We start from the raw sequence: 23,831 nt of genomic DNA, 5'->3' as shown, positions 1-23,831 counted from the left end.
ACCAGCATACCGTTCCCTTTCCACCACCCCTTTAAGAACAGTCTTACCATTCCTGTAGGGCATATTTTCTGGAACTGCTGGGGATGAACTCTGGCAAACCTTTCCAGACCAGAATCCAGCATAGCCTCTCTCCTTGGCATGCTGCACTTGTGCCAACTGCACAGGATCCAACCTTGGGGCCCCATCTCCTTGGCCTTTTCCAAAACCTTGTTGGAACGCCTTTCCAAGCTTGCATCCAGATGAAGCGGTCTCCTTTACCACTCACGAAGTCTTCCTCACTTCCTTTGCCATCTGTTGCAAGTCCACACGCCGCTGTCCCTTTAAGGAATCCTGGAACAAGTCTCGCTGTAGAACACAAAACTCAGTCTCTTGGTTAGAAAACACACCGGGAGCCTTTCCTGCTCCTTGCAATGCAACACTTGTTGCCTCTTTCCCTCTGGGCTCACAGACTCTCATCCAGTCTGCTAGACACTGCGACCACCAGTCATCATGGTGCAGTTTTGCCACTCTATGGCACATCTTGCCGCTTTAGTAAAAATGTGTATGTCTCTTTAAGGATCTGTCTGCCCGCATCCGAGCACCAATTGTGGGGAATTAGCTGGTAGAAGCCGGTAGCGGATGGGAATCTGGGCTTCACAGATGAGACAAACAACTCTGGTTTGCAACCAAAATGATCAGGCTCCTGCCTGTGCTTTATTTCCCACAGTAAAGCGGTATATATCACAACTTGTTATGTGCAAGTAAACAGTTCAAGAAAACAGAAGTCTCACCAGACTGTAGTTTCAACAAACAGGATACCCAAATCCTCACTACCAATGCCCGGCAGTGCTTTTCTGGAGTCCCAGAATCAGGGGAGCTTGTCGTCAGTCCAGCCTGCCCCCCTCAGTCTCTCTCAGTAACTCAACTCTCTGGTCGTGACTCCCACTGTTCCCTCACAGCGGCAGGTGGCACCCCAGCTCCTCTGGGAGTCCCCAACACAGGCAGCCCCCCTGCTCTGAGAGTCACCTTCACTCAGACAAGGATTAACCTCCAAGTCTCTCAGCAAAAAACTGACCTCCTGCTGCCCACCCAGGCTCACCTTAAATGCTTCAGGTGTTGCCTAATTGGCTCCAGCATTCCCTAGCCATACTGCAGGGCACTAGCCTCTCCTGCTCTGGAGATTTAAAGGAGCCAGTACCTCAGCCTGGGTGCTATATACCTGCCATCCAACAGGCAATTCTCACTGAGACAAGCCTTTTTGTCACAATATGTACACACACACTCACTTACACACTCACTTACACACACACACTCACTTACACACTCACACTCACTTACACACACACACACTCACTTACACACACACACACACACACACTCACTTACACACACACACTCACTTACACACAAACACACACTTACACACACACACTCACTTACACCCACACACACACACACACACACTCACTTACTTACACACACACACACACACACACACACACACTCACTTACACACACACTGTCATGTTGGAGCAGTAGGCTCCACATAGATTTTGAAAGTTTCAATTTAGAAGTCTGCGTGGAATCCACACTTGAAGGAAACCCCTCACGGTAGGGGGGGGGGTCTGTCTCTTCTTAGCAGATTCTTAGCTAATATTTCTCTGGGCCCATAGAATAAATACCTTTTACTAAAGATAAAAATCATGGCGCCCAGTCATTAGCTTGTAGCTAGAGCTCCCCCCAGACTCCAAACACTCCCGTGTTATGATGATCCATTGTGGGATTATCCCATATTCTGATAAAACCAGAATAATATGGGTTGGGGTGTTTGGTGTCTATGAAAAGAGAATTCCATTTCCCACATAATGCACATGGTTCTATAATTCTGGGGAATACCCATAAGTATTTAAGGATAGCTGGAAAATAAAAATGTCAGTAGGACAGCCAGTTGGCAAATCTTGACCCGCCCTCACCTTTCTCATTGGATGGGGGTGTGAACTTTGTAAACTGGGGGTATGAACCTTGTGAACTGTATATCAATGGCCCAGACAACTGGGGAGATATATGCCTTTGCGGGCGGAGCTGCTCGGGAGGTAGATGTCGCTATTTCTCCGTCCCCCCGGAAACAGGAATTACATAGGATCATTCAATTGGTGATGTATGTAGGTTTCTGCATTTTTATCCCTTTTTATTTTTATAACTGTTTTGCAACATGTATGTCTTTTTGTAACATTCACTGTTTTTATATAACAAATGCACTGTCCACTTTGGAATATTAAATATAAAATTTAATAAGTTTTCCTTTGTGCTCTATTGAACCTTTATGAGTGTGTATGTAAATGTGTTTAACCCCTGGCTAGTTATAAGGAAAGTGTGTCTGCTTAACCTTTTGTTTGCTGGCGGGAAAGTTGTGTGTTGTCTGTAGAATAACTTGTATAGTCTGCGTGAGTGCTTAGCTAGGAGTCTGGGGTGATTTGCCTCTGGGAAGTGTCAGTGTGCAATAGAACCTCTAGATTTGGGTGCTTGCGGCCTTTAAACGCGGTGGTGGCAGTTTGTTAAGTTTAGGCGGGTTGGGGCTGTTTGGGGTTTGATTGCATGAGTTAGCGAAAAACTGTGTAGTTGATGTGTTAACCCTTACAGCCGCCCGCCTGGTCACGTGCGTCTGTGGTGGCGTTCGTGACAAGTGGTGGCTAAAAGCAGTGGGATACTTTTGTTTTTAGAGCATTAGTGCTTGGTTTATCTAATTAACCCTTGCACTAAAGGACTGCATCCTTGCGAGGATAACCGGTCCTCAAAGATAAAACTCAGTGCATATTTTTTTTTTTTTAAAAAGACATACCTGCAAACAGTTCCCTTCCCTTCTTGTTTTCTTTCCTATCTTTTATTTTGGCAATTGTCACCTGGAATGGCACCCTACAAGAGGCAGAGCAAAGCTGAGGACAGCAACAGGTCCCAGAGGGGTACAGGAGCATCTCTGCAGCTTATTCTGCAACACCAGCAGGCAGAGGCGGCAACAGCAGAACCCCAAGCAGAGATGGAGGTACAACAGCTTGTTCTGGACCGTGAGCCTACAATGGCAGATCAAACAGCGCAGATTGCAGACACACATAGTCCTAACAAATGGCCATACAGGAAGGGACCTTCTCTACAGCGATCACCAAGCAGGAAGGAGCATCACACAGGGGGTACAGCACAGCATGCCCAGTCCGGTGCAAGTCCTTTTTGTGGGGGAGCCAGTGTCAACAAAGATCCTGGAGCTTCCCGCAGATGTTTTCCCTGCAACCAGGTGGGCCATGTGAGGGTTGCCTGCCCAGAACAGAAGGAGCCAAGCCCCCCTGTACAGCCTGTGGTAATGTTTGTGTCTGTTAAAACAGAAAATCTCTCTCACCATATGCAATCGGTGATTGTGGGTGGCAAAGTAACTCGGGAACTAAAGAACTCAGGGGCTTATTTTTCTCTGGTGCGTCCAGAGATCATCAACACTGGGGACATTATTCCTGGGAAGACTTTGTCCATAAAGGGGGTGGGTGGGGACCACCCAAAGGTGCCTGTGGCCAAGGTTTACTTGGATTGGGGTGTGGGGAGAGGTCTAAGGGAAGTGGGAGTGTCCAATGAGATTCCTCTCGATATATTGTTGGGGAATGATTTGGGTTGCATGGTAACTGCTTTTGTGCCTTATGACCAGGTCTCACTAGGTCCAGCCGCGCTGGAGTGTGGCCACCCACCTCAGCAAGTAACTGTCACAAGTAAAATGCAGCAAAGTAGCTGGGAGGGAGGCCTGGGAGACCGTGTCAACCAGTGCCTGAACCAGTGGTGTCCCAAGGTGGGAACCAGAAGGGAGATGGGGAGGAGCATTTTCCCCTAGGAGTCTCCCTGGTGCAGACAGGTAGTGTACTTGTAGTGAGGGATTACCAGCGTGTAGTCTCTGATCCTGTATCCAAACTGCCTGAGGTCTTGAGTGGGGGTCCGTGGATAGGCCAGACTCAGGAGTCAGTGCAGGAGTGTTGGGGACAGGTGGTTAGGACTCAGAGTAGGGTCCTGGTAAGTAGTGCCACTCAGACTGGGAGCCAGGTATAGCTCCAGTGCCAGAACCAGTGCTGGGAGGGGGGCTGGTAGTCAGAGTCCAGGAGGGATTGCTGACAGTACCGGTTGCCCCTAAGGCAGCTACTAAACAGAGGGTGTGCCCGGAGGGGCAGGTCATGTGGGTAGAACCCAGTAGTTTATGTCGGTCTGGGACTGAGCAGGTCAGTGCAGACCAGGTGGGCATAGACTGGGTGGGAGGCGGCCAAAGAGTGTCCGAGTTCAGGCCCAGGGAATGGGGGACTAGGGACCGGCAGGAGGGCCCCACATGCACTAAGGTAACTGCAAGGACAGAAAAGAATCAGGTGGGAGAAAGAGATCAGGTGCCTATGGTAGGCAGTTACGGTTTGTGGCCTAGTACGCAAACTGACACCCCTTGCAGTAAGGGTAAAAACAATAAAGGGGTGAACAGTGTCTGTATATCTTTCCTCTCCAGTGCCATGGATCGGGTGGATATAGACCCTAAGGAAAGGGAGTTCAGGCCTGGGAGGTAAACTAATTTCTACAATTTTTTTTTTTTAATAAGTATGAATTTTTGGTTATGACCCGAATCTATACAAAGGATGAATGCATACTGGTAGTGGCAGGGTTATTATTGGCCTGTGGGGCCTTACAAACCTTGCGCACTCTTAAAGGGGGAGGTGTCATGTTGGAGAAGTAGGCTCCACATAGATTTTGAAAGTTTCAATTTAGAAGTCTGCGTGGAATCCACACTTGAAGGAAACCCCTCACGGTAGGGGGTAATTCACAAATACCCCCTAAGTGACAATGAAGTCGAGCTGGCTGGCGAGGTGTGAAGAGCCAGAATTAATCAACAAGGGAAACCAAATTATCCTACCTGTGCTATAGTGGGGGGGGGTCTGTCTCTTCTTAGCAGATTCTTAGCTAATATTTCTCTGGGCCCATAGAATAAATACCTTTTACTAAAGATAAAAATCATGGCGCCCAGTCATTAGCTTGTAGCTAGAGCTCCCCCCAGACTCCAAACACTCCCGTGTTATGATGATCCATTGTGGGATTATCCCATATTCTGATAAAACCAGAATAATATGGGTTGGGGTGTTTGGTGTCTATGAAAAGAGAATTCCATTTCCCACATAATGCACATGGTTCTATAATTCTGGTGAATACCCATAACTATTTAAGGATAGCTGGAAAATAAAAATATCCGCAGGACAGCCAGTTGCCAAATCTTGACCCGCCCTCACCTTTCTCATTGGATGGGGGTGTGAACTTTGTAAACTGGGGGTGTGAACCTTGTGAACTGTATATCAATGGCCCAGACAACTGGGAAGATATATGCCTTTGGGGACCGAGCTGCTCGGGAGGTATATGTCGCTATTTCTCCGTCCCCCCGGAAACAGGAATTACATAGGATCATTCAATTGGTGATGTATGTAGGTTTCTGCATTTTTATCCCTTTTTATTTTTATAACTGTTTTGCAACATGTATGTCTTTTTGTAACATTCACTGTTTTTATATAACAAATGCACTGTCCACTTTGGAATATTAAATATAAAATTTAATAAGTTTTCCTTTGTGCTCTATTGAACCTTTATGCCTTAAGAAGAGTGTGTATGTAAATGTGTTTAACCCCTTGCTAGTTATACACACATAAAGTGTGTCTGCTTAACCTTTTGTTTGCTTGCGGGAAAGTTGTGTGTTGTCTGTAGACTAACTTGCATTGTCTGCGTGAGTGCTTAGCTAGGAGTCTGGGGTGATTTGCCTCTGTGAAGTGTCAGTGTGCAATAGAACCTCTAAATTTGGGTGCTTGCGGCCTTTAAACGCGGTGGTGGCAGTTTGTTAAGTTTAGGCGGGTTGGGGCTGTTTGGGGTTTGATTGCATGAGTTAGCGAAAAACTGTGTAGTTGATGTGTTAACCCTTACAGCCGCCCGTCTGGTCACGTGCGTCTGTGGTGGCGTTCGTGACACACACTCACTCACACTTACACATTCACTTACACACACTCACTTACACACACACTCCCACACACACTCACACTTACACACACACTCACACACACACTTACACACACACTCACTTACACACACACACACACACTCACTTACACACTCACACACACACATAATGTTTAGGTCCCTAATGCCCCCCCTATGCTGCCCCGCAGGGAACAGTAACTCTACGTTGGCCGCAGGGCTGGCGCTGAGACTGATTTGTATGTCTTGTGGCTTGAATTGGCTCCACTGATACTTTATGACCAACTGAAACCTTATGTTGATAATGTCCATCTGCATGGTTGGAACAATCCAATAAGAGTTACCCAGTTACCCTCACTGGAATGAATGGGTAGGGAAGCCCCTGCGGTTTGATGGCTGATGAGCTAAGAACAAACAAAGGCCAATGGAATCTGCTGAAACACAAACAGTAGTAGATAGTAGTAAGAACAGGGTGTTGCTACTGAGGACCCTGACCTGTTGCCCTTTTGTTATTTTAGCAACTCAGCCCCCACGTACTCATTAACCTTTTATATGAGACTGTGCAAAGAGACCCCCCTCTCCACCCCAGAGTGCAACACTATATAATTCCATCCCCAGGAGGAGACGGTATCAGCAGTTGAGTGAGGACACAATGGAGCGGCTGTGTATCCTGGTTCTGTGTGTGCTGGTTCCCCTGTGCCGGGCTGAGAGCCCACTATCGCCTGTTGTGAGCCCAATAGCCTGCAGTGCTACTGAGTTTGAAGCAGGGGTAGCGCTGGACTTGATCAATGAGGATCGGCGCACTGGTTTTGTCTTCAAACCCCTCCATGTAGTTGAGGTGCATAAGCAGGAGGTAAGTGCCCTTGGGGTCCCTTTAAGATAAATCAATGTTGGTTCATTTGGGGGGTTTATTATGGCAATGGTCATGCACATTCTTTGTACTGTTATCATCATCTACCTCAAGGGAACCCCTGGGACACCCCAGCACACTCCTACTGCCCCCCAGTTGTATTGAACCTAGAACCCCAGCACCACGCTCCCCACTGACCCACAGATAGACAGAGAGAGATCCAGATTACAGACAGATAAAGGAACAAGTATTCATTGCATAATATGATACTAAGAACTGTTTCTGGATCCAGGTCCAGTCCCATTTATACCCAGCGAGTACCATATATTACCTGACCATAGACGTCCTGGAAACCAACTGTTCTGTCCTGAGTAGGAGATCATGGAAAGACTGCAGTCAGATTTCCTCCTTCCATTTGTGGGTAAGTTGCACTATGGCACCACTGTTCTTCCCAACCCTCTGCCCAGCTGCCCCCCTACGGCTACTGAATTCACAGAGGACTAGTGGCCAAAAGCTTGAGACTAATAATGAGCTGCACTTACTTACACATGATGATGGGTCCAGGGGACCTGATTGTCCCACCTCTACTGGCCAGCCAGCCCAATGCCATACAACTACTTTCTTATTGTACATTATGATTGGACCCCAAGACTTGCCCCCCCCCCCATTTCCCTGCTGCCATACTGATCAGATATGTGTATATTCGGTATAAATGGAAGGAGTAAGTAGAAGGTGCAGCTGCTTATGTCTATTTTGTGCCGTAGGTGTTTGGACAGTGTAAGGCTATTATTCTCCTATCCCTGCCCTGGAGGGTACAGAAGCTGCTGAACTACAACTGCACCACTGCATCAGGTACAGACTGGGCTCACAGGTGCCCATTCCCTCCTACATGTTGTTCTTATTTCCATTTAATTCAGTGGGGGTGTTGCCCCCACTCTGGGTTTTCATTGACATCTGCTGAGTGTAATATAATCTTCAACTCTATGTCAATTGGCTCCACCAAAGCAGCAATATGGAAGCTCCAATCAAAAGTATGGAATCATATATACAGAGTGCCCCTGCTCTAATAGCACACAGTGACCAATCAGATGCTAAGTGTCAAACAGGTGCCTGCAGGTTGGTTACTATGGGTTACTAGATGTGGTTCAAACTTTTTGGGCATTTATAACATTTCCATGCCAGTAATAAAGAGAAAAAAACAGACAATCTACTGAGTTGTGAGACCTCCCAAAGACCCTGTGACCTCCATTTGCTTCCCCCATGCAATGTACTGCATAGGGCGATGGAACATCATTAGTATTTTAGTGAGTCACTGATACTTACCCCAAGGTGAGTTCTCTTAGACTTTAATACAAAAGCTAAAGGTTATTCACAAGTACATAGAAAGCCACTGACAGCAGCACTAGACATTTAGCCATGGGTAGCCAAGGGTAGTTCACCTTTCAATTAACTTGTATGATGTAGACAGATTTATTCTGAGACAGTTTGCAATTGGTCTTCATGTGAGTAAAGGAAGGGTATGATGGGTCTCCCTTAGTCTTGGGATGGGGGGACAGGTAGGCACCATGCACAGGTTAGCAAAGGGGATGGGACCTAGTGAGTGGGGATTGGCCAATTTAGGGAAGGAACCTACGGTGAGGCAATGCAGTAGCAAAAGGCCATTATGGCTTGGTAGCCAATAGCTTCAGCTTCACAACAGATTATAGTGGGGCAAGTGGCCCTTTACATGCTCTACAAAACATCCAGCATCAGAGCAGCTCCTTAAGAGCAAGTGCAGTGTGTGAAAGTGAGTGTAAATGTAGCAAGTGGGGCAGATTCTCTACATTGCCCTCATACCATGCCCCGGTCCAGTCCCATCACCAGACCTTCACATGGAAGTTATTTCATCCCATTCCTAAATGTTCCTCCCAGTTAGAAACCAGCAATGGGATATCTAAGATTATTTTGCTCCAATGTTCCCAGTTCCTCTCAGCGTCATCGTCCAGACCTGCCCCGACTGCCCAATCCCCACATGGGGAATCCGCTCTGAAACAAGAGAAATGGCCGAGAAACTGCTTGGGGACTTCAACAAGGAGAGCAACAGCACCAGGCACTTCAGATTGGACCATATAGAGAGTGAGACATTCCAGGTAGGATTGGCCATCACATGAGATTGTCCTTATGCCTTAGGTCTAATCTCATCCTGTGGGTCCACCTCACAGTTACATAACCTTTAGTGCATTTCGGCTGTGGAATATTGCTGGACTCATGGCAATTAAAGGGTAACTCCATAATTCTATGCAATTTCCCAGTATCCATTTATGTCATATTTTTATTGATTTTCACACTATATGTGTATGTAATGGAACAGATATAGTGTACTGGTGAACAGCTCGCCACATGGGAGCCACATTTTATCATAGACTTCCATGTCATTCTTTAGCATCTACTTAAGCTTTTCATTGGAGGTGATTCTTATTATTTTTGCTCTCAAGCTGCTGAGTGAGAGTCTGGGCTTCTTCCAGTTACTGGCTATTAGCAACCTTGCTGCCAGCAGGATATGTGGCTCAGTCTGTACATCGAGTTGGTTCCAGTTATGGAACCAAGATGGATTTTTAATAAAAAAATGTGAGCCGGATACGTAACATATCTATCGTAATTTGGGAGGTCTCTTTGAGGTATAGGGGTTAGTTCTGCTATTCTGGATGCCCAGTAATAATTTACCAAATTAGGAGCTGATAGACCCCCATTATGTATGTGCTTTATGTTATCACATTGGTTTTTTAGCTATTGCTTTGCCATAGAAAGGCATTCATCTCAGCTTGTGTAAAGGTGCCCATACACGGGCCAGTTCTAGCAGCCGATATATCAGTTCCTTAGACCGATTCGGCAGCTTATCAGCCCATGTAGGGGCATTAACGATGGAAAAATAGTCGGATCAGGAACCACATCAGCACTTTGATGTGGTCCCCGAACCGACAGATGCCTATCCCCGAATTAGCCTGATATTGGCCACCCTTAGGTGAGAATATCGGGAGAAGATCCTGTAGTATCAATAGTATGGGTGAAGTCCTGAACAGGTAAAGAATTTTTGGTAATAGTGCCAACCGATCCAAGATATGGTATGTTTGTTCCATTTCAACAGATTATGCATGAAAATTAGTCTTATAAAGGCGTAAGTTTAACACCCAGGTATTGTAGATATTCTTAAATCCAAAAGTCAGTTCAATAAGCTTCATGGTATGTTTGGGCAAATTGCTGGGCAGCATCTCCAACTTGGCTGGGTTGATAGTCAAAGCAGAAACCTTTGCATGGTTAGAGTGTTCATTAGACTAGGTAATGGGGTAAGGGGCTTTGTATGCTCATTTGTATGCAGGAGTAAAGGAATGTCTGGCTGGGGAGAGATATTCACTACAGGTCTGGTGTCTGTGGTTCTGGTTGCAGTGGGTGATTGGACCGTTCTATTTCATCATGTTTACCATAAAGGAAACGGAGTGCCGGAAAACCAAGAAGAATGTGAATCTGATGGACTGCAAGTTCCTGGAGGACAAAGATGCGGTAAGTGATGGGGAATAATGGGGCAGAGAGAGAAGTGTAAGGTGCAAGCCAGGTTGGAATATGGGCCAATGGTTCAGTAGATAAGGGGCAGAATAGAATCTGTTGGTTCCTAATCAGTCAGACAGGCTCTCTCAGCATCACACAATCACTTATAAACTCACTTTAAGTCTTTGGTTAAGAACAACTGGCCTACAATCTACTGAAAAGGCTTTTTATAGTGAAGCCATATTGTGTGGATTAGCTGACCAGTAACCATGAGGGGTCTGGGTGCAACAGAGAACAATATACAGGATATACACCCTACCCGGCCAATCACAGTTAGGTACTCGTAGGAGGCGCTATGGGGAGAAACCCTAAAACCATTGGATAAGAATAGACAAAAAATATAATATTTTTGGTTCAAAGAAGATGTGGCACCTTTATTGATAGAAATAAGACACATTAAAATCATTATTTAGACCCATGGGTTGTCTAGTCCTCAATATAAAGATCCACATTACTTCATTTTTAATTCAAAATAGTTATTAATTCCATCCCCTAGGTCCCAGTATTATCCTCTCTATACCTGTTACAGATGTTCCCATCAGAGCAAAAGAAAAAATGAAAGATATTAGTCCCTTTGTTCCATAGATGTTCTTTAAGTGGTTTGACCTACGTACTGCTGGCACCCACATATGCCAGGTATAGTTTACTACACCCTATACATGATTCACTGGTACAGTATGGGAAGATTCTAGGACCCATTTTTGAATGCACCCACAATTGTGGTTGTGCAAAAATGGGCTCTCCGTGCGTATTTGCACCGTTTGTTCTGATGGATCCTGTACCGTTTCCACACTATACTGTGCCTTGCGTAATATAGGTTAACCAGCCAGCTTAACACACTCCACATAAGACTCAGCAAAGAATACTCAGACTGCTCTGTGAGTTGAATATCCTTATGAAGAGTTTATTTTGTAAAACTGTAAAACAACATAATAACATTGCATCACAACCTGTACAACATATACACATATGTAAACACATACAGGAAACCTAGCATCTTACTTACAGACGGTTATGTAACCAGGGCCTGTGTAAAGGTGAAGGATCCTAAGGTCTGTCCCTCTGCTTGTGAGCTGCCTGTGTGCGCTCAAAATGGCTACTCTTCCACTTCCTGTGAACTTTAGGGGGAGGTTTAACCTTGAATGATGTGTATAATTAACATATGGACAACTATCCCAAAGGGGGTCACTAGGTGGCAGCACATAGCAGCTAAACTAATATTAATGCATACAATCTAACATTAAATTGGCATCAGATAAGATATAAACAGCACACTCCCTGCCTGGCATATCTCAATGTGCCACTATATAACTTACTGCTATGCAGAACACAATTCAAGTATTATCAGAAACAAGAACAACAATGTCTGAAATTGGCCTTGTATACGTTTTGGCAGTCCCTTGTTTGACAATCTTTACTTCCACTTTCCTAACCCTGCCATCTCTACTTGGCAGAGTGTTGATGATGAGTCCCACAGGCCATTCATTCCTGCTTTCTTGACTGACTTTCACTAACACGACATCACCCACTTGGATGTTTGGGCGATTTTGGGTCCACTTTCTGCGGCTTTGCAAGTTAGACAAGTACTCTCTTTTCCAGAAAGTATCAGCCAGATTTTGAACTTGCTTCCATTGTTTTACATGAAGTCCTGTTGTTTCAAATTTACCAAAAGGGGCTGACAAAGAGTTCACTTTCTGAGTCCGGAGCATTGCAGGAGTAAGAACCATGGGGTTGTCGGGGTCAGAAGAGATTGGTACCAGAGGTCTAGCGTTCATAATGGCCATAACTTCTGCCATAAAGGTACTCAAAGTCTCATGGGTTAGACGTGTATACTTATCTTGGAGTAACATTGCATCCAAAATACGCCTGGCTACACCTATCAATCTTTCCCAGGCACCTCCCATGTGAGATGAATGTGGAGGGTTGAAAATCCATGTGCATCCTCTGTTCTGAAGATAGTCTTGTACTCCTGAGTCAGCTATGCAAATGTCTAATTCTTTACAAGCTCCTACAAAATTTGTTCCCCTGTCAGAGCGGAGCAACTTTGCTGGACCACGAATTGAGAAGAATCTCCTTAAAGAATTGATGAAGCTGGAAGCTGACATAGTTTCGATCAGTTCAATGTGTACAGCTCTTGTTGACAGACATGTAAAGAGAACCGCCCAACGTTTGTTGTCAGCACTACCTCCTCTTGTGCGGCGGGTTACCACTGACCACGGACCAAAAATATCAATGCCTACACTGGTGAATGGTGGTTCAGGAGTCACTCTGTATTCGGGCAAGTCTGCCATCTTATGACACACTTGTAGATCACTGCGGATATCAGACGCTTGCCGCCAAGGATCCAGAAACCTTCAGCTCTGATTGCGCCTTCTGTTATGTGACGCCCTTGGTGTGCCACTTTATTGTGATAATGTTTCACAATCAACTTGGCAATGTGATGATCATGAGGTATAATGACAGGCTGCTTCTCTTGTTCAGTCGGTGCCGCAAAGGACAATCGGCCGCCCACTCTCATCAGTCCATTTCTATCAATAAAAGGACTGAGTTTCTTAAGCCTACTTTGCTTCGGAAGTGCATTATGCTCACTTAAACAGGTATACTATTTTTTAAAATATTCGTGCTGAACAGAAGAGATTATTGTAGCTTTATATATACAAAAAAGAGAACTTCATTTGGTGACTTTGGCATTAAAATATAACCTTTAATTTCATTAAGTTAAAAAAATGATCAATCTAAAATTAGGATCCACCAAAACTCAGAAAAATCAATGATTCATTAAAAACAATTCATTTATAATGAGAGCGGATAATTTCAGTATTTATAATTTCACCATTTCAATCCCAATTATTAGATTATTTCTCACAATTCATTTGGGATCCAGCGAAGATAAATAAATAGCTCCACATATACTGATTCCACTCTCAGGAGCGCTTATGCTTAAATAGTTAATTAATTAATTATTCTATTTAAAACCACATTTAATACGGGAGATAATTCATTAGGGATAAATTCCACGACATTATTCTCATTTAATTGCATATGATAGGAGATTCATAGGTATTCGCAGGGTGGGGAATCATATCCACATGAGGCAAACACTAGTTTGTTAAGGTATCACACAGCCTGGTTCCTATCCCCCAAAAATCGCTGCCCTACAGCTTTCTCCCACCCCCAGGCTGTATACCCAAGCAGTTACCATTAAATCAACCAATCAAATGGGGGGTATCAACACATCAAGGGCTATCAGAATTTAGACCAACAGGAATACGCAGTCTCATATATCTACACGCTCAGCGTGGTATATATTGTTTAAATTGGTTCTCATTAAAGGTTGTGTTGCGGAGAGACAGACCTCCATATATATATTGGCGCAATCACACCCAAACCGCATTCAGCCCCCTTCCCACCGCTTCTCCTAACATACTGTCGCTCAGTCCCGTTCTCCCTCAGAGGCTATCATAGACCGGCGCACCTAGTTTGACGTCACTAGGTAGCGCACAACTAAGCTTCCCTAAGCGCTCCTTCTCCCATGACCCGCCCAACGCGTTTCGTCACTAGCATGTGACTTCATCAGGGGCAATCATTGGTTCTTTTTCCTTCCTAAAGGTGTTTATATAGAAAACTCCAAATTCAAAAATCGCCACCCACTTCTGACGTCTCTCATAGCTTCGCCTTAACAGCCCTTATTCTGCATAAAGTACAACATCATGTTTAAAGAGGGCATACCAACGAGCCCTGGAGACAGATAGAAAGGCCCTTATAAATGTTGATACTGGGACTGTTGTTCCTTCCTCAAAAGAAATTAGATGTGTTGGGACCTATAATAATCAGTGGTCAGAGATAAAGTCAATATTGGCAAAGCACTGGGATATACTTAAAAGTGACTCAGATCTTAGGGATGTGTTGCCAAATAAACCTGTGATGGTAGCTAGAAGGGCTATGAGTCTATCTGATCTGTTAGTGCATAGTCATTATGTGGATAAAAAACCAGCTGGACCGGTACATTTTTTAATTCCAACTATAGGATCCTACAAATGTCATCATTGTGAGGCTTGTCAATATATGAAACCTATGAAGAATTTTAAACATCTAATCTCGGCAAGAAATTATGAGATTAAGCAGTTTATAAACTGCAGGACTTCTGGTGTAATTTATGCTGCTGTGTGTAAATGCCCAAAAATGTATATTGGAAAAACCTTTAGAGAGTTGCGAAAGAGAATTTTGGAACACGTAGGGACAATTGTCCATAAAAAAGATACTCCTCTTGCTAGACATATGAGAGATTTTCACAGCTCAAATCCTTTGGAAATATATTTCTTTGGAATTGAGAAAGTAAAATTGTCAGAGAGGAAAGGTAACATTGATAATATTCTCCTAAAAAAAGAATGCCAATGGATTTTCAGATTAAAAACGAGGTCCCCTATGGGCCTAAATGAGGGGTTTACATTTACACCCTTCATTGCTAAGAATTAGATGTCCAATGGATTAAAAGTAAAAATAATTCATATCGTTGTTATTAAAATATGAAAACCTTATTTTTAGTAATTTTTCTGTTGAATTATGAGATTTTGGGCTAAAATAAAAATCATATATATATGATATACTTTATTCCAATATTAATATTGATTTAATATACTTAATTGGGAATTAGTAATTAATATATTTAATGATGTTGTACTTTATGCAGAATAAGGGCTGTTAAGGCGAAGCTATGAGAGACGTCAGAAGTGGGTGGCGATTTTTGAATTTGGAGTTTTCTATATAAACACCTTTAGGAAGGAAAAAGAACCAATGATTGCCCCTGATGAAGTCGCATGCTAGTGACGAAACGCGTTGGGCGGGTCATGGGAGAAGGAGCGCTTAGGGAAGCTTAGTTGTGCGCTACCTAGTGACGTCAAACTAGGTGCGCCGGTCTATGATAGCCTCTGAGGGAGAACGGGACTGAGCGACAGTATGTTAGGAGAAGCGGTGGGAAGGGGGCTGAACGCGGTTTGGGTGTGATTGCGCCAATATATATATGGAGGTCTGTCTCTCCGCAACACAACCTTTAATGAGAACCAATTTAAACAATATATACCACGCTGAGCGTGTAGATATATGAGACTGCGTATTCCTGTTGGTCTAAATTCTGATAGCCCTTGATGTGTTGATACCCCCCATTTGATTGGTTGATTTAATGGTAACTGCTTGGGTATACAGCCTGGGGGTGGGAGAAAGCTGTAGGGCAGCGATTTTTGGGGGATAGGAACCAGGCTGTGTGATACCTTAACAAACTAGTGTTTGCCTCATGTGGATATGATTCCCCACCCTGCGAATACCTATGAATCTCCTATCATATGCAATTAAATGAGAATAATGTCGTGGAATTTATCCCTAATGAATTATCTCCCGTATTAAATGTGGTTTTAAATAGAATAATTAATTAATTAACTATTTAAGCATAAGCGCTCCTGAGAGTGGAATCAGTATATGTGGAGCTATTTATTTATCTTCGCTGGATCCCAAATGAATTGTGAGAAATAATCTAATAATTGGGATTGAAATGGTGAAATTATAAATACTGAAATTATCCGCTCTCATTATAAATGAATTGTTTTTAATGAATCATTGATTTTTCGGAGTTTTGGTGGATCCTAATTTTAGATTGATCATTTTTTTAACTTAATGAAATTAAAGGTTATATTTTAATGCCAAAGTCACCAAATGAAGTTCTCTTTTTTGTATATATAAATTAATAAGGTAGTAAATACCAGGTGTTCGGCAACAATGAATTTTTGAAGCTATTTGATAAATTGTGTTATTGTAGCTTTAGACTGCGAGATCTCCTCTGAGTTGACTTTCTCTGGGAAACATTTCCAACCTCTACAGTGTATATTGCTTGGCTCTTTCTGGAAACTCTTAGCTACGTGGATAAGTCTGGCAATAGTCTTAAACAGCGACATCCAGTCAGAAAACCTCTCAAAGACATGTGAATGGAGGAAGGTGTCAGAAGCTTTGGTGTTGAAGCTTGCAACTGTAGGTTTAATTTCAGGATCAGCTTCAGGCTCTATAAGTGGGTAATTTTCTGCTGAATTTCCTAACTCCTCTCTGTCTGTGTGGTAGAGAAATGGAGGGCCTGAGAACCATATAGAATTCTGCAGGTGAATAGTTTTTGTAGGCCTTGAAGCACAGTCTGCAGGATTTTGTTCTGTTGGCACATAAGACCACTGATCAGGATGGGTTACTTGACTGATTCTATTCACTCGGTTGGCTACATACAAGAAAAACCTTCTGGAGGTGTTGCAGATATAACCTAGTACAGTTTTGCTATCTGTAAAGAATCGCACAGCAAGTTTTTATCTATTTCATCTCTGATGAGCTCGTACAACTCTACTGCTAGAACAGCCGCACATAGTTCCAGACGTGGAATTGTGTGTGCTGGTTTGGGGCGTAACTTAGACTTCCCCATAACAAATCCAACCGAACATTTATTGCAAACATCAATTGTTTTCAAGTAGGCTACAGCACCTATCGCTGTGTTGGATGCATCTGAAAATACATACAGTTCTTTTCTACTTACTGCTGACAGGGGAGTAGACACATAACACCGGGGTATCTCTATGTGTTCCAAAGCTTGTAAGGATTCCTTCCATAGAAGCCACTCGTGTAGTTTTTCTTGTGGGAGTAATGCATCCCAATCACATTTTTAAGATGACAGTTCACGAACTAGTGCCTTACCCTTTATAGTTACAGGTGCTACAAACCCAAGAGGATCGTAAAGGCTGTTCACTGTAGACAGGACTCCTCTTCTAGTGAAAGGTTTTTCTTCAGAAGATACCTGAAAGACAAAAGAGTCTCTTTCTAGGTCCCAGCTCAGTCCCAAACTTTTCTGAAGGGGCAGGGTGTCTGTACCCAGGCAAAGGTCCTTGAGGTCTTTAGCTCTATCATTAGCAGGAAAGGAGTTCATGACCTGTGTGCTATTTGATGCAATTTTATGAAGTCTCAGATTAGACTCTGCCAACATCTGTTTTGCATTGTTCAGAATGTCAATCGCTATCTCCGGGGTGCTGGCAGATGCAAGTCCATCATCTACATAATAAGAAAACAAATAATAGCCCAAAACTTAAATAATATTTATAATAAAGTAAAAGTAAACAATAACGAATGAAGCCCCAAAAAATCAAAACCCGTACCAAATGAATAAGTAAGGTCCAGGTGTAAACACCCCAGACCTAGCGTAATTGCAGAGAATCTCCGAGGGGCCCCAAATAAAGATTTATAAATAATGCAGAATCAGAAAAAGCTCACCAGAGTCCACAAGTGGTCCGGGTGCTCAGGGCCCCGAACCCGTAGCTGGAGGGAGAATCTATATCACACACAGTTGAGCTCCAAACATCTCCGGACACAATATGCTGCTAAAACCAGGTCTTTATTATTCCATCTAAAAGCTAGACGCCTGACGCGTTTCTTGCGCGCATGTACTTACTCATAGGCAATGTGTGAGTAAGTGCGTGCGCGCACGAAACGCGTCAGGCGTCTAGCTTTTAGATGGAATAATAAAGACCTGGTTTTAGCAGCATATTGTGTCCGGAGATGTTTGGAGCTCAACTGTGTGTGACATCATCTACGTAGAAGTGTCTCAACAAAAAGTGTTTGGCATCTTGTCCAAATTGTTCTGCACTTGTCAGAGCAGCTTTAAGCATGCAGTATATAGCAACAGCAGGAGAGGGACTGTTTCCAAAGACATGGACCCTCATTCTATATTCAACTACTTCTTTGTCTATGTCATGGTCCTTGTACCACAGAAAACGTAAATAATCTCGGTGGTCTTCTCTCACCAAGAAACAGTAAAACATCTGTTGCACATCTGCTGTAAAGGCAATAGGTTCTTTCCTAAAGCGTATGAGGACCCCTAACAATGTGTTGTTTAAGTCAGGGCCACTTAACAGTACATTATTTAAAGAGACGCCTTCACACTCAGCACTGGAGTCAAATACAACTCTTATTTGATCAGGTTTGTGTGGATGGTAAGCGCCAAACATCGGCAGATACCAGTGTTCTTTACCTTCTTCCAGTGGTCTTGCAATCTCAGCGTGGTCATTGTCCAGCATCCTTTTAATGAACTCTGTGAAGTCTCTTTTCATTCCTGGCTTACCATGCAGAGTTCTGCGAAGTGAGGCGAGACGTACCATGGCTTGCTCTCTGTTGGAAGGCAATTTACTCCTGGGTGTACGAAAAGGCAATGGAGCGACCCAGCTGTGGCTGTCGTCTTGATAGGTGTCTTTGTCCATGATCTGAAGAAACACTTGATCTTCTATGGATAGAGCTTGCTTATCATCATTCTTTGATTTTTGAAACACTGTTGTTCCTAGCTTATCAGTCAATGGATTGAAGCTGATGTCTTCTTGGCTGCACACAGAAGAGTCACTGAAATGTGTTAGGTTATCAAAACTTTCTTTGACTGTGAATCGGTTCTGACATGGGTTCAACAAGGTGTTACGCCCATTCAGCAACACAGACGTTCTTAAGGTACTGACTCTATTAGTCTGGTGTGTAGATCCCAGGCAAACTTCTCCTACTATTACCCATCCTAATTCAAGTCTTTGTGCGTAAGGGGCATTAAAGGGACCATTGATTTTCTCATGCACCTTGTGTGCTTGTAAGAGGTCTCTTCCTAAGAGCAAAAGTATGGAAGCCTCAGGATCAATAGCCGGTATGAGGTTGGCAATTGAACGGAGGTGGAGATGGTAATAAGCTACTTCTGGAGAAGGGATTTCTTCCTTGTCATCTGGTAACATATCACATTCTATTAATGCTGGCAAAGGGAGCTGTGTTTTTCCGTCAAATGATTTGTGGCTCTTCTGCCTGCAGTCTCTGTAACGCCTGCACAAGTCTTCAAAGTGTATGGAGCAACAGTAGTTTTAATGTTGAAGATGTTGAAAAAGTCTGACTTTGCAAGAGATCAGTTGCTTTGTTCATCAAGGACTGCGTACATTTTCACTGCTCGCTCTTTGTCCAGAGGGGAACACAGTCACTAAACATATTTTAGAGCATGATCGGAAGCTCTTACCTGTGCCACAGATTTCAGTGCACTTAGACATTACTGGAGGAGGTGAGCTGTCACTAAGCTCCCTGCCGTGATCTGTCCCAGCTCGTACAGTCTCTGCTGGTGGCGCAGGTAAGTCAGGGTGTAAAGCTGCAATATGTTTCTCGCTGCCACATTCTGAGCACTTCACTGATATTTTACAGTCTCTGGCTATGTGTTTGGTGGTTTCACAGCACTTGAAGCAGATGCCGTTCTGTCTGAGAAAATACATTCTTTCACCTATAGGTTTGCCTCTGAATCCTTTACACCTTTTTAAAGGATGGGGCATTCGGTGAATTGGACATTGTCTATCAGGGCTCTCTATACTGCCCTCCTTGCTGCTGGCTTGAGAGTGTGAGGTTTCTGTAGGGACAAATGTTTTGTGTGTGGACACAGAGGTCTTTCCGTGGTATCTGTAAGGCCTTTCAGGTTTAGGTGATTGATCGCGGTTGCTGTAAAAGGCAAAGCTGGGGTCATTCTTCATCTGTGCTTGTTGCTGCACAAACCTGGAAAACACAAAGAAAGGGGGAAAATCTTCTCCTGTTTCTGCTTTATACTTCGTTCCAACAGATGCCCACTTTAATTGCATGTGGTATGGTAGCTTCTCCACCGTGGGATTAAGACCAATAGCTTTGTCCAAGTATGTTAAACCTCTCAGATATCCCTCTTCTTTGGCACACTCTATCTCCAGAAGAAGATCTCCCAATTGTTCTAGTTTTTTGGCATCTTTGTTGGTCAGCTTGGGGAAGGCATCTAACCTTTTTTGTAATGTTCGCTGAATTACTTCTGGTGAGCCATATTTTTTCTCTAGTCTCTGCCAAGCCATATCAAGTCCTGCTGAAGGGTTGAACAAATGCACTCTGCGCATACTTTTTGCATGTTCGGCTGACTCTGTACCTAGCCATTTTATCATCAGGTCAAGCGTCTCTGAGGCTGAAAGGTTCAAATCTTTGATTGCATTCTGGAAGGAGGACTTCCAAGCCCAGTAATTTTCAGGGGAGTCATCAAACTTGATGAAGCTTGAGTTGACTGCTTCTTTGCGTAGCAGATATTTAGTGATATCTTGTATGCATTGTTGCTCAGGTGCACAATCTTTAGGCTGAGGCAATGGGAAACTCTGAATTCTGTCTCTTGGGTATTCTGCTGGATATTTTGACATCACTGGTGCTGTAGTGCTGCCTTGGTGTACTTGTAACTGCTGCCGGCTTAGGCCTATATACTTCTGCTGGCTCAGTTTTAATCGACCGTTCAGTGGTTGGCATACTAGAAACCCGCTGAACGTACTCACTTGCGCGTTCTGCAGTGGAAAGAGGTTTCTCTGGCATTTCTGGGCCTTCATGGGTTCCCTCACTCTCTGATGAATATGATTCTAGGTAGGCCGCAGCTTCAGCTGCTGCTGCGGCAGCTTCTCTCTGACACTGCAGGATTTGCAGCTCTGCTTCCGCTTCTGCCATTTCTCTTTCTCTTTCTGCATTTTCTCTTTCTCTTTCTGCGTTTTCTCTTTTCATGCTAGCCTGTTTTTCTGCGATTGCTCTTTTCCCCTTAGCTTCTTTTTCTGCAAAGGCTAGCTGTACACGTGTGGCCTCTGCCTTCGCTCGTGCTTTGAGTGCTAGGGAACTCGCTGCAGACATCTTGCTAGACCTAGATGATTTGGATGCATGTGACCGTAACTCATCTTGCTGGGCGCTAGCTTTCTCCCTGCCATGCTGTCTCATGGGGGGCTCATCCTCAGGTATATACTTCTTCCCCGATCTCAGACTCATGTTTAGGATGCAGTCGCTTCTGTATACAGGTCTGCTGCAACCGTCTTTTTACTGTACTGTTTCCACACTATACTGTGCCTTGCGTAATATAGGTTAACCAGCCAGCTTAACACACTCCACATAAGACTCAGCAAAGAATACTCAGACTGCTCTGTGAGTTGAATAACTTGAATGCTTTATCCTTATGAAGAGTTTATTTTGTAAAACAACATAATAACATTGCATCACAACCTGTACAACATATACACACATGTAAACACATACAGGAAACCTAGCATCTTACTTACAGACGGTTATGTAACCAGGGCCTGTGTAAAGGTGAAGGATCCTAAGGTCTGTCCCTCTGCTTGTGAGCTGCCTGTGTGCGCTCAAAATGGCTACTCTTCCACTTCCTGTGAACTTTAGGGGGGAGGTTTAACCTTGAATGATGTGTAGGATTAACATATGGACAACTATCCCAAAGGGGGCACTAGGTGGCAGCACATAGCAGCTAAACTAATATTAATGCATACAATCTAACATTAAAATGGCATCAGATAAGATATAAACAGCACAGATCCCATGCAAGGATGCCTATTGATGAAGGGGAAACCTGGAGCCACCCTGAAGGTGCCAGTAGTTCTACCACTGTGGGCTGCATCAATAGAGGCACTAGACTTCTATCTAAAGACACATAGTAAGGACAAATTCATGAAATGACTTAAGCTGGCCATACACACACCAATAATATCCAAGAAACCCCATTTCGTACGATATTTGGTGCGTGTATGGCAAGTCGGCGAGGCAGTATCGCAGGAGGCTGCTGATATCGGTCGACTCGCCGATCGCCAGGTTAAAAGATTTTGATCGGGTGCCATAGAAGGTGCCTGATCAAAATCTGCCTTCAGGGCTGAATCTGCAGAAGGAGGTAGAAATCCTATTGTTTCTCCTTATCTGCCGTTTAAGCCCTGAATGGTTAGTGGCCGATTGTATGATCTTTAGTGCGACCGATGGTTGCACGAAAGATCGGAAATCGCCACGTGTGTGGCCACCTTTAGTCAAAGCAAAAAAATGTTCTTGCATTGGATCCATAAAAAGGTGCAAACGAGCCCATGGACATTTACTGCATACGGTGAGTCTCTACTGAGGGAATAGGCAGATGGGCTTATAATCGCTTGGTGTATGTGATTAGAGAATTCCCATCATGCACAGCGTAAGAACTCCCAGGTATAGAAGGAATAAAAAAAATGACTTGCTTGTGTGTTCTTCTTGCAGCGCGTTGGCTTCTGTTGGGGCTGGCTAACGACCAACTACTATACGGGCGAGGAAGACAAGCAGGTTACCTGTGAAGTCTATGAACCCAAGGTATAAATATTTTGTTCGGTTGGGTTTATTATGCTGTGGTACATTAGTAGGCGCTAATGGACACTAAGGGACTTAGTGTGAGAATTTCTCGGAAACCTCGAATACCATACCTGTACTAGAAGAATAAAGAGAAAAGAAACCTATTAATGAAAGGGAAAGTTCTAGAAAGCAAAATGGGAAGCAGAAGCACAACTTGGGTTTGGTCTACATAGTGGAGATCAGTAGATATGAGCAGAAGGGAGACTTCTGTGTGGCCCATGGGAAACCTAAAGCTGCAGTCACAATTATAATTTACATTTATAAGCAATAGGTTTGGTTAAATATAAATCAGAAGGTTGGTGTCCCTCCAACAGCAGATCTAAATGAATATGAGGAGAGTATTATAGTAATGGAAATGTGAGTAGAGTATTGGAGCAAAGAAACGATGAGCAAGAAAGATCACCGTGCAGACAGTATTGTGTAAATCTGAATGTTGCCATTTCTGTACTTTTAAGGTGGACAGGTCTCCTGAAACCGATTATCATGGACCTCATGCATTCATTCGTGGAAGAGAGATCCAGTTAGAGGGCCAAGAAAAGCCTGGAGCAGCTGGAAAAGCCCATGATGAGCCTCATCCTTCCCAAAAGGGGAAAAAACCTGACCATCCTCCAAAAGATTCTTCTCACAAGGACCATAGTGGCTTCTCTGAAGAGCACGGGGAGAAGAAACCCAGTGTCAGGAAGCCAAAAGGTTTAGTCCAGAAATTCCGCCTGAATGATTCTGATGTTCTGCCAGCTCCCGCCATCACCATCAGCATCCCCCCATTGCCCACCCGTCCTGAGGTCAGATCTGAGTTCATTGAATTCCCAGAAACAGATTCCCACTTGCCCACCTGTCCTTGGACCAAGGAGGACACACCTGAGATTTTACAGTATTTACCTCGTAAACATAATCAGGTCTCAGCCGATGTTTAGGGCGCAAAGAATAAAGTTTTGGTTGTTCATACATTTGTGCTTTTCTCTGTGTGGGATTATTTAGAACAGTGGTTCTCAACCTTCCTAATGCCGCGACCCTTTAATACAGTTTCTCATGTTGTGGTGACCCCCAACCATAAAATTACTGCTAAGACCATTGGAAATATGTGTTTTCTGATGGTCTTAGGCAACCCCTGTGAAAGGGTCGTTCGATCCCCAAAGAGGTCCCGACCCACAGGTTGAGAACCGCTGATTTAGAGAGAGTCCAGCCCAAT

The 23,831-nt window shown here is 43.9% G+C and overlaps 2 protein-coding genes across 7 annotated transcripts in view; both read left to right on the top strand.

Annotated features, from left to right (window-relative positions):
- MGC69493 (protein) overlaps positions 1-23,589 on the top strand; it is a 46,254-nt gene extending 22,665 nt beyond the window's left edge. For 2 of the 6 annotated variants that reach the window (XM_031897495.1, NM_001004786.1), the window contains exons 2-8: positions 6,616-6,850; positions 7,140-7,268; positions 7,612-7,699; positions 8,810-8,976; positions 10,271-10,384; positions 22,514-22,603; positions 23,098-23,589. In XM_031897495.1, coding sequence (XP_031753355.1) covers positions 6,650-6,850; positions 7,140-7,268; positions 7,612-7,699; positions 8,810-8,976; positions 10,271-10,384; positions 22,514-22,603; positions 23,098-23,556 — 1,248 coding nt within the window. In that variant the 5' untranslated portion in view covers positions 6,616-6,649 and the 3' untranslated portion in view covers positions 23,557-23,589. Of the gene's footprint in view, positions 1-1,979; positions 2,138-6,515; positions 6,851-7,139; positions 7,269-7,611; positions 7,700-8,809; positions 8,977-10,270; positions 10,385-22,513; positions 22,604-23,097 lie in introns of those variants that run through there. The other 4 variants (XM_012958860.2, XM_012958855.2, XM_031897484.1 and 1 more) reach the window with 4 other exon arrangements.
- On the top strand, positions 2,292-3,878 carry LOC116408409. The gene has a single exon (XM_031895215.1). The coding sequence runs from the start codon at positions 2,885-2,887 to the stop codon at positions 3,842-3,844; it is 960 nt and encodes a 319-aa protein (XP_031751075.1). The 5' UTR covers positions 2,292-2,884; the 3' UTR covers positions 3,845-3,878.
- Positions 23,590-23,831: the final 242 nt, after the last annotated feature.

The sequence above is a fragment of the Xenopus tropicalis genome, chromosome 1 (assembly GCF_000004195.4).
Source record: "Xenopus tropicalis strain Nigerian chromosome 1, UCB_Xtro_10.0, whole genome shotgun sequence".
Classification (NCBI taxonomy): Eukaryota; Metazoa; Chordata; class Amphibia; order Anura; family Pipidae; genus Xenopus; species Xenopus tropicalis.
The sequence above is the reverse complement of the archived record's forward strand: the minus strand, read 5'-3'. Positions and strand labels throughout refer to the sequence as shown.